Source organism: Monomorium pharaonis, chromosome 4, assembly GCF_013373865.1.
Source record: "Monomorium pharaonis isolate MP-MQ-018 chromosome 4, ASM1337386v2, whole genome shotgun sequence".
NCBI lineage: Eukaryota > Metazoa > Arthropoda > Insecta > Hymenoptera > Formicidae > Monomorium > Monomorium pharaonis.
Genome location: NC_050470.1, coordinates 7,353,917 through 7,364,873, shown reverse-complemented (window position 1 = coordinate 7,364,873; position 10,957 = coordinate 7,353,917). Strand labels below are relative to the sequence as shown.

General features: G+C 43.7%; 1 protein-coding gene across 1 annotated transcript; it reads right to left on the bottom strand.

The window, feature by feature from the left end:
* Window positions 1-329: 329 nt before the first annotated feature.
* On the bottom strand, window positions 330-9,966 carry LOC105830509 (nipped-B-like protein B). Its single transcript, XM_028189301.2, is given in 4 exon segments — window positions 330-1,556; window positions 1,558-8,016; window positions 8,245-8,431; window positions 9,194-9,966. Coding segments are annotated over 2 exon segments (6,726 nt in total). The 5' UTR covers window positions 8,011-8,016; window positions 8,245-8,431; window positions 9,194-9,966; the 3' UTR covers window positions 330-1,283.
* Window positions 9,967-10,957: the final 991 nt, after the last annotated feature.

Genomic DNA, 10,957 nt, shown 5'->3' with positions numbered 1-10,957 from the left:
TATGTTGTTTTCTTTAACGTGTTTATTCAAGAATAGTACCATTTTTTTCTGAAAATAAATGTTATACTAAATTTCTAAAAAAATTTCTTTAAAAATTCATGTTTATAATAAATATATTAAATATAATTAAAAACTTAATATAATAATTATAATAAGATGATAGTAGATGTTAATATCAAACAAATTTTAAGCAAATTTTGTTATAAAAAAATTATTCGTTCTCTTAAAAATAATTTATTAATTATAATTTTAGACCATACAATCATATTTACTTTTTATTAAATTTATTGTTGTATCAACATCCTAACGCAGTAATTTATTTTTCTACATTTTTTTTTAATATTGCAAACATGTTAGTATAAATGTTACAGTAGTTATTACAGAAATATGGATCGTATAATTTAAAATTGACAAACATTGAAATAAACGTAGCAAATTTAGACATTTACCTATCTATAAATCGTCGAAATGGACGAATTTAAATATTAATAAGTGAGCATTATCGAAATAAGCAGTGTTTAATTTATTCAAATTCAATTAGAAAAGGAAAGAAGAGGAAGCAGTGACGAATAAAACTGATATCGTTCAAACTGTACATTTTTGTAGTCTTTTCCTCTTCGCGCTAATTTTTTTATCCGTAAAAAGAAATTAATCATTATTATGTGATATTATTTACAGATGAATTTTGTTCGAATGTCATTTATTGTACTTATTCTTCTCGGAGAACTTGGTTCGTATTATTCTCGGATCTTTTATAATTTTTCATCTCATGTCCTTTCAATACACTCAAATAATTAAGAAACTTTCGCTTGTTAATGTATTGAAGGTGTATTTCGAAGGGAAGAAATAAAAGTTAATTTGAACGAACCACGTTTCCGAGCCGGTCACACGAAATATTTAACGAGCTGATCTTGCTAACAACGGCATGGCGGATCGATAAACCTCGCAGACACTCGCCATTTCGGCCAACAATGCGCTAATCCTACCTCAACGTTCGATCGCACTTAAAAATCTCTGGCTATCATTCCTATTAAAGATCTCTTTCTTTCGTTCACATACATTCCCACATAGCAATTATAGTCTCTATGCAGTTTTCTGACGGAACTCTGAGAGAAAGAGTAATTTTGGATGATAAGGGAAAGGGACGACTGCGCTGCAATAGCGTCCAAGTTTTGGCCGCGCGGAATAAGAGTTTTTCCAGCCGACCGATCACACGCGCATACCATCGCAGACATTTATATATATATACACACACACACACAGGATGAGAGATACCACCGCACTCACACTAGGAAGTCAGGATCACTGTAATCCTCGCCGGTGTCGCTGCTGTCGGAGATTCTTCTCCTTTTCTTCTTCTTGTGCTTCCTTACTGACTTGTCCGTCTTGTGCGCGCGGTGCTTCCGGTGCGACTCCCTCGCATCCGGATTAGTATGTATCGTCAGCTTCGGGACCCGTGGCGTCGTTGCTGTTGCCGCCGCTGTTGCCATATGCGGCAGCGAATTTACCGAATTGTTCGGATGCTCCATCGGAGTAGTCAGGTTCGATTGTGGCGGCTAACTGAAATTGCTGCTGGCCAGGTGCAATGACCAACGAGGCGACGTTTCCCATGACGCCACCGTCCGCTATCGTCCTGCCACTGTCAGCCTCAGAATGCGGTATCCTCGCCGCTTGCCGATTCTCCGTACTATGCTTACCGCTATTATCGGCAGCATCGTTGCCGCCATCGTCGTCCGGTTCCTCAGGATCAAATTTGAGCATCAGCTGCTTAAAGTCCAAGTATTCTTTCACAAGCTTCTTCCTGCCGTTCGTGTCCAGCTCCTGACTGACGTTTGTCATACCCTCTCGCAGCCTCTGCAATGTGGCTTTGGGCTCAAAGAGCAGATTGTTCTTGCGATTCACTGCCTTTTCATAGACTTTGGCTGCTTCCGATGGTGAATATTGGCCAATCTTTGCGTCAGAAAAGCCGTAAAGGTCTTTGAGATGTTGCCGAAGCGTTAGTAGAAGCAAAAAGCCTTGACTGGCGGTAATATACTCCCTTAGCAAGGTAGTATCGCTTGGCAACCTAGTCAAAAGAGATTCTTCGTCCTCTTCATCATCTTCTTCGTCCTCCAGAACCGACAACTGGCCGGATTTTGGTTGTCCGTCTGGTCCCATCACTGTTGTTTGTTCTGTCTGCTGTCCCATCGGATGTCCCATCGACTGTTCCATTGGGTGTCCCATCGGTTGTCCTATCGGTTGTCCCATCAGTTGTGCCATCGGCTGTGCCATTGGCTGTGCCATCAGTTGTCCCGATATATGCTTTGAGCTGCCCTCCTTAGGCAACAAAGCCTCTTTAAAAGATTGTACCAAATTTGTTCCAGACATAGAAATAATGATGTCAATGTGATGGATTATGAAGAGTGGTTCATCCTGTACTTGATATGTAAAATAGGCGAGATTGTCCGCCAAGTATAGCATTTGCGACAGACTAGTTTTGGCAGTCTCGTCGAAGTGCTTGAGAAAAGACAACACAATCGCCCGCCTCTGCTGTTTCGTGTTGCGTAGGATCGTATAGAGAAAACCGTTGAGTGCGCCTGGGAACTCACCATCCTTTGCTCGCATGCCTCTCACCGTAATGTCATTCTGCAGAATTTCTTGCAGCCTGTAACTCAACTTGATGCCAAATTGCGATTTCATGTGGATGAAACCAGGATATTTCTTTTCGATATCCTGCAACTGTTTATCCGCGCTATGACTCACAGCTTTCTCGCAGTCGGTGCTCATGCAGATCAGATAGGGCACTATCTGGACGGGATGTACTAGACCCTGCGCCAGGATTAACTGGATAACTTTGAGAGCCGCATGTCGTACATTTATATTAACATGCAAGAAAGACTCAAGGATCTGTTTGATATAGAGCTGGATAACAGTGCTCGCCATACCCGACGACACATCACCCATTTCCTTCAAATTCTCCTGTTTTGACATTTTTGCCCATTCTAAGTCTTGCTTGATCATTCTCTTCTCCTCCTCCTGCAGATATACTTCGATGTTATTAAGTACTTGGATTCTCATATGAACCAATGCGTATTCCGATGTGAGCAAATGATGATAAAGTTCTTGCAGTTCCGGTAACATCATGAACTCGTAATGTCGTATGCAGAGAGAACCAATAGCCGACAGCGTAAAGTGTCGGATATCGTCATTGTCCAAATGTACGAAATAACTGAGTGTCTGGAAAACCTGATCTTTAATGTTCTCCGCTAGACCCTCTATCACCTCTGGATCCATGAAGTTAAAGTGACGCAGCAATAAGCCGACCGTAAAGAGCGCTCGTCGGAAAAACGGTCTGCACCTTATTAGCATGGGATTCGTTGGATCCTTCTCGTAAAACGATTTGTACTCCGTTAAATGTCCATAGTATTTCTTGAAGCAATCTCGTATTAGTTTATAGTTTCGCGTGACGTTATTGACTACAGAGCCCAGACATGACAGACAACTCGCGACCACCGATCTATCATGTTGCAAAATTAACTTCACCGAATCTTCTTCCAACTGTGCTAAAAAAGTCTCACTGGGATGTTCCATCAGAGGCACTACTAATTCAAGCGTGTGTGCAACGCTACTGATGATCTGATAGTCGCCCTGTGTCTGACATTTTAAACTCAGATATGGCTGTAGGGTGATTGCGTGATTGACCAGCAGCCGTGGCCGAATCTTCGCAAACAAATAGAGTGTAGTTAGACAGGCGACTAGTCTCTGTGACGAGCCTTTCTTTTCAGATTTCTCCGAATCTAAATTTGTCTCCTCCAGCCGCAGTACGTTCTCGATCAAACAATCCACGATCTGTTTGCACGCTGTCAGTAAGGCTCGCGGTGGTTCCGTCTGCATCTTTGTGCTGTCGTCCTTATCCTCCTTGGGTTTGAATAAACTTACCAGGAGTTGCTCAAACCACTCGAGCCCCATATCCTTGCTAGCTGCTACGACATCTGTGATATTCATCACTTTTCTCAATAGCGATTCCGAGTCAAGAGTAGGACGCTCTCTCACTGGCGTAAACCACATGTTTTGGAAAACCTCCATGACAAGCTTCCGAATACCTTCTTCGTCGTTTACTCTCCTTATCATCTTTACGCATATTTCTGGGATTTTGGGAAAGTCTGGACATTCCATACAGATATCCTTGAGAATTTTGATAACACGCTTTCGAACGCTTACACCAGTATCCAGAATTCTCGCCGATAGCATATCATAATATTTGTCTATCAATTCAGTTCTACTCAATACAAATTTCCCTACTAAGTCAACCGCTGCCTCCCTCACAGACGTTGAATGATCAAGGAACGAATGTTTCACACCCAGCTGCATATCCACTCTCGCCAACACGCTTGGATCAGCCTCGACAATCATCGTGAGGCATTTCATTGCCTTGGTTCTAATGGCAATTGACGGTTCCGTCAGCACGTGAAGAATTTGCTTCAGATATATATCGAAGCTCTGTGAGAATGGTCTCTTGGACGCGAGATATTGCGAGATTAATTCTGCAGAGCTGTAATCGATGTACGTCTGAAGGATATCCGGTTTCGTTCCTGTGCTGCACGGCCTTATTCTACTGATAATATACTTTTTCTTCTCTTCTATAATTCGGTAAGCTTCCGAATTCTTTTGCTCGTTATTGTCGTTCTCATCTGGATCTTGTTCCTCCAATTCGGACTCGGTATCTTGATCGCTGCTGTGATGCCGATTTTTCTTCTTCCCCCGTTTCTTATGTATCTTCTTACTCGGACTATTTTTCGGCTGACCTACCCGGGACTTCTCCAACGCGCAATCGCGGTACCATTGGGCCAAATAAAAATGACGCGCATATCCGAGAGCCGGATCCTTCGTCCCGTTGACGGCCAGATAATCCAGAAGTACCTTTTGCAGAAACACGGTCCTCTCATCGTCCTCGGTTAGTCCTACGATATCCTTGTCTTTTATCTGATCATAATCCGAGTCCTTTTGTTGCTCGGCTTTGATATCTCGTATGATTTGGTCGATAGTTGATAATTTACACTGCGAATTGACTGCATCCTTGCGCAATCTGGCCGCTACCACGCCAAGATAATCAATGGAGGCTACTCGAAGCGACATATCGGAGCTCTTATTAGAAAAATGTCCCACCAACAGATTTCCGAGAAGACTTAACAGCAACTCAGCAGCGGGCCATTCGGGTTTATTCACCGTCGCTAATAAATCTTGCACAAAATTTTCAAATAACGGTCTATAATCGATCTCTTCGCCTTTGCTACCACATTTATTGAGAAATACCGTTAGAAAATTTCCAGCTATTCTTGTGGCGGTATCGTATCTATTGATAATGAAGACGTCGGCGTCTACATGACTGGGTTGTTTCTTCTCCTTCTCCTCCTCCTCCTTTGTCTTGGAATCTGATAGAACCACCACGCATTGGATAAGTTGCAGAACCAATGCTGTCAACATCTGTATATAATCTTCGGAGTTGAGCCTATACGTGCGTAAACTCCTTTTGCTGCTAGGTAATCTCGCAATTGACGCCAGGATATCGTCCAATAATAATCTCCTATGCTTCTCGTACTTCGTGAATATTACAGTGACGAGTTTTAGTGCGCTCAATTGAAGATCGCTCACCGATTCCACGAAAAATGGTGCGACGCCCAATGATGATGCATGTAAAACACTCGTATCCGTTAGAACCTGTATATTCAACAGCTCAGCCAGTAGACCCACTAGCTCGTGCATTTTATTGTAAACTTGTAGAATACTTTTCTCGCGCACTTCCTTTGTATGCCCGCGCTTTTTCCGTCCGCTAGAATTAAAATTGTCAGTCTTGTTCTTCGTATCTACCTTATATACAGGGTCGAAAGAGGGATAGATCGTGTTTTGTAGTTGAAACTTCATGAAAAGGATTATTCGGTCAATCACATCTTCTAAGTAGACTGTCTTCGGCATGTTGTTGGAAGTCATAATGTGCAGCGCGATTAACGACGCATCTACAGCGCGCTGAACCCGTTCCATCGCCAATTGCATCCATAATCGTCCTTCATCGACATCGTCATCCGGATCTACGAGTGGTGACACCCTCGCGCCATCTCGTATATTCTTTTCCAAGATGTTCAACAATCTCACCAATTTATCGGTAGGTATCGATTCCATGGCGCCCAATGTTTTGAGCTTGGCCGCTTCTGTACAAAGATCATGTAGTTGATACTTGGGAATAAGCATCTCTGGAAGAACTTCGCCGTCGTCCTCCAGATCAGCGTTCGCCGTAATGTCCTCGGTATTCTCAAAAATCGTCTCTATGACAGAGTTAAATCGTTGATACGTATTCGTCTCCATTAATTCCTCCACGCTCAGTTTGGCTAACACAGGCACTAGCTTTTTCTCAATCTTGCGTATTTTTGGTTTTGTGGGCGAGTATGATGAATCTCGTTTATCTTCCTCCTCATCGTCATCCGTTATCCTCTTTCGTCTGCGGCCCTTGTCCTCGCTTTTCCGCCGCTCCGCTTTCTCCTTCTCTCGCTGCACCTGCCGCTCTTTCGCGCGAGCCTTAAAGTACTTGTTATTCTTGCCGATCTCTTCCTCACTCTCGGAGTCAGTTTTTGATGCATCGTCACAATTGGAAATACCCATTTTTGCCGCGCGACTCGGCGATTTCTCTGCAAATGCCGTCAGACTCCTTTGCATAAGCGCTTGATCAGCCAGCGATAATCTATTTAACATAACAATGGGTTCTTTCAGCTTTTCTGATCCAGAAAATTTCATACTCTTCTCCGAATTATTGTTCTGTTGCACATTAGACGCCATACTAGCCGCAGCCGGATCTAAAGTGCTAACCATGTCGGTAGCATGTATATTCGGATAGGACGTAGTCTGAGAAGTCGGTAATAAATGTTGTATCGCATGATCGACGCTTTGCTTCGCGTCAATGTTTTCTATCGGTAGATCAATATCGGAAAGTCCAGCTACTGGATCGAGAAGGAACTGCTGATTTTCCTGAACTGTATTATCGATATCCAATGATTGACCGCTGCCTAATGCATGATGAACTTGTTGAGTCATCATAGAATCGTAAAGATTCTGCTGTATACCTATGGTCGGATGCTGTTGTAGAGGCATGTTGCGGATTGGGGATGTCATGTGCATATTGTGTTGTGGCGTCATACCAGTCATGTTATGCTGAGGTGTCATATTAGTGAGAGATGCCATCGGTGCATTGGGAGAGTTCATGTGGGCCGGCGAGTACATGTTTGGTTGAAGGGTCACGTTCGATAAGGGATTTATACAGTTCGTGTCCTCCTGCATATGCTGGGGCGTTGTCAACGTTCTCGTTTGTTCGGTCATAACGTTGCTCCTTGGCGACGGAGAAGGCACGGCGAAGGGGGACATCTGCGAGATGTCTGCATGATTCTGCGGAGTGATCGGCATCCGCGGATGTTGCGCGTGAGCGATGCCACTGGCCACTGGCGGCGGAAGTACGGATGTCCTAGGTGCCGCAGAATGAGCCGGACTACCTTGGGGCGTTTGCCTGGAGCCCGAAGAGCTCGAATAGGACGGCGAAAAACGGCCGTAGCTCGCCGGCGATTGATTCGCGTGCAGCATAGGCACACCTTGCGGCCAGTTCCTTGGAGAATTGTGCTGGGTTCCTCTGAATACATCAGGGTTTATTTGCAAGATCGCCTTGAGCAATTCAGGCGTGTTTTGCTCATTTTCAAGTGATTGTTCAGTGTTCGGATAATTGTCTTTAAGTTCAATATGTTCTGACGACGTCTGTGACAACGACATTATTAACTGTGGCACGAGATTCTCGTCACGAACGCTTAGCAATATCTGCGCCTCTTCCGCTACTCGTGGATGAAACAACAGCGACTTATTAGTCAGTGTTTGTGGCAGCGGAGTCGGTAGGGGCATTTCAGGCAACAAGTCCGTGAGACTCGCAATACCAGCGAGGGTAGTTATTGGCACACTCGGTACAACCCCATTCATTTTGAGTTTGATTCGTTCTGGCATTACAGCCTGGACAAAAAAAAAAGAAAATGAAAATCAGTTTTGGTGTTCCTAAGCTTCTTTGCTTCGTGGGACAGTACAATGTACTGAGTACTGTGCAGACATGCTATGAGTAATTGCTTACGATATGCAATAAATAAATGTAAATCAACTGAATATATCTAAATGCACTGCTTCCACGAATGTCTAAATAAATTTGTTAAAGTGTTCTCACAACGTATTTTAAGACATACTGACACTAATATTTCACCGTTGAATAGAGCCGCCTCTAAATCCTCTTTGAAGAACACTAGCACTAAAGCAAATATTGGGAACTTAACAAAGTCTCTTCTAAGTTCCCATGTTGCAAACGAAAGTTTCAACCAAATTTTGATGAAGCCCGTGGATCCTCCAATAAACGACCCATGTTTATGTCTTTGTTGTCCTGCAACAAAAATTTAATATATATAATCATTTTTTAATGTATAAGTTTTGTAATATATTATCTTTAAAAAACCAGATATTTAAAAACATAAAAATGAGAAATATCTAAATAAATAAAATTTTCATACACTACAATGAGAATAATACTCATATAAAATACACACATATATAAACAAAAATAATAACTAACCTAAAATGTCTTATAATACATTTACATAATTGAATATTTTCTTATTTAATTATAAACATTAATTATAATTTTTAAAACGTTTGATTTTACATGTGTTTATAAAAATCAAATTTACACTGTTTTCTCAATTATTTTAAGTCTTAAAAATCCAAATCAAATCTCAAGTTTTAAGCTATTGCTATATAAAATTATTATGTATCAAAAAACATGTATTTTATCTTTTACGACGAAAAGGTTTCATATTAAATTGATACAATTTATAAGTAATATTTGTCAGAACACGTCATCACTTCATTAGTATACTCTGAACAGACATTGAAAAATTCTTCCTAGAAAAATATCATCAAGTTAATTTTATTAAAAAATCCTACGTATTTGCATAAAACAACCAGTCGCTGGGCAGAAACGTAACATGATCAGCTGACGCACATGAAATCAAATTGGAATTCTCTGCGACAAACACAAGGAAGCTACACGTGAAGTGCTACATTGACATTACGATATTCATTAATTTAAATCCACTGCTTCCAAGATCATATATCAATATTAATAATTATCACTAGCACAGCATACCCCTTCTCTGAATGAACGTCTACCATCCAAGCCGTGTGACACCGTATCCTCGACCGACCAGGTACAACAACACAAGGGCAGGAGGAGGGGGGGCGAGGGGTAGAGGGGGAGAAGTGCAAGATCCTCCCGCGGACGATGAACGTTGAACTCTGGTGTTGGGCACAGGCGAGACAGAGACAGAAGGAACTCGCCGGGTTCACTCGCGCGGAAAAACACCGTCGCGCGTCGCGGAACGCAACGCCTCGCGGACGCGGCCGCGGTCGCGCCGCGCGACAGCACCGTGCCCGCTCCGCTTACCCCGGGGGAGGGGGGGGGGCCTATTTACGTCGCCGTCCGCTCGCGTCCGCGGCTGGTTTTGGCGGGAGGCCGGGCGCCGTATCGCGGCCCCGCGTCGCTCGCAGCCGCCGGCGGATCCTCAGGCACGTCGTGGCGGCTGGCGGCGTCGACTGGCCCGTCACGAGACTCACCGCGGGGCAGCCTACCGTCGTCCGGGGGATGCTCGCTCAATTGTCATCCGCGGGGGCCACCGCGGTTTGGCCTACTTGGTTGGACGCGTTTCCACGTCGGCCACGGCGGGCCGCGGTCACGACTCGCGAGCACGACACTGCCCTCACACGCGTATCACGCGGCGCCGCACGGGCATCGCCTCGTCGCAGGCGCTGCGTCGCCCCGTAAACCGTATTTATAGTGAGAATGCGAAGAAAACAGACACAAAGGCGTCCATTTTGCTCAGTGGCGAACGAGCGGAAGTGGCGTAGTAGTGGGATATCGCTCTCGGGCCGAGACGCAGGTATTACCGGCGGGGGGGCGCTACGGCGGCGTCGCGCGAGAGAGCCAGCGCGCTCTCCAAGCGGCGACTTCGGTCGCGTTCGCATGTAAACCGATCAGCGTTCGAGGAACCTCTTGCGCGCGCGATTCGGCGGCTCTCCCGCGGTTCGACGCTCGAATCCTCACGAATCAGCGAAAATATTATTTAATATAACCTGGCAGATGTACAGGAAAAGATATGTTTAAATGGTGTAAGCTCCTGTGAACGGAGTCCTTCGACGACGCAGCGGCCAGTGCGTCCACTGCGTGGACACGGCCAATGGAAACGCTGGACGCGCGGTGTCATTGGTCGGCACGCGCCCGCATCGAACACGCGAAGAGTCGTGTGTGAGACGTGAACAAGATCGAACGTGTTTTATCTTGAAATTTCTTTTTAAGTTAACTGATGCAACTAACCATTTTAACATTGCCCATTTATTATACTTTGATCGAAGAGAAGCCTTCCGATTTTGTTCCCTTGAACAAATTAAATTCGATTCAGGGATTAAGGACTTTAGGTAAGAATTAAAAAATGATGACACACGTGCTTGTCGCCAAAATTTATTTATCGAACTCCACATGCCGAAAATTCTGATCAATTTAACGATTCAGCGATCGATTGAAATTCGTGGCAATTATTAAGGTTGGGCGTTTACGCGTAAAATATAAATAATTTACATTGGCTACGTTCAGTGGAGAATGTAGCGGTGGAACTGTTGTAAAGTTCTTTAACACGATTATTGGTTCTTGTCCTCGGTTCCAGTCGGATCTAAATGTATAAACCAATCAAGAGAATTTTACAACAGTCCCACCGCTACATTCTCCGCTGAACGCAGTCTATGCGTTACATATGTCATCTATGTAAACAATAATCTATGGAATATAAAAAGATTCCAATTTTCTAAGAAATAATGAAACTTTCTATTGCATCCTTTCACTTTTGATATTATCTTTCCA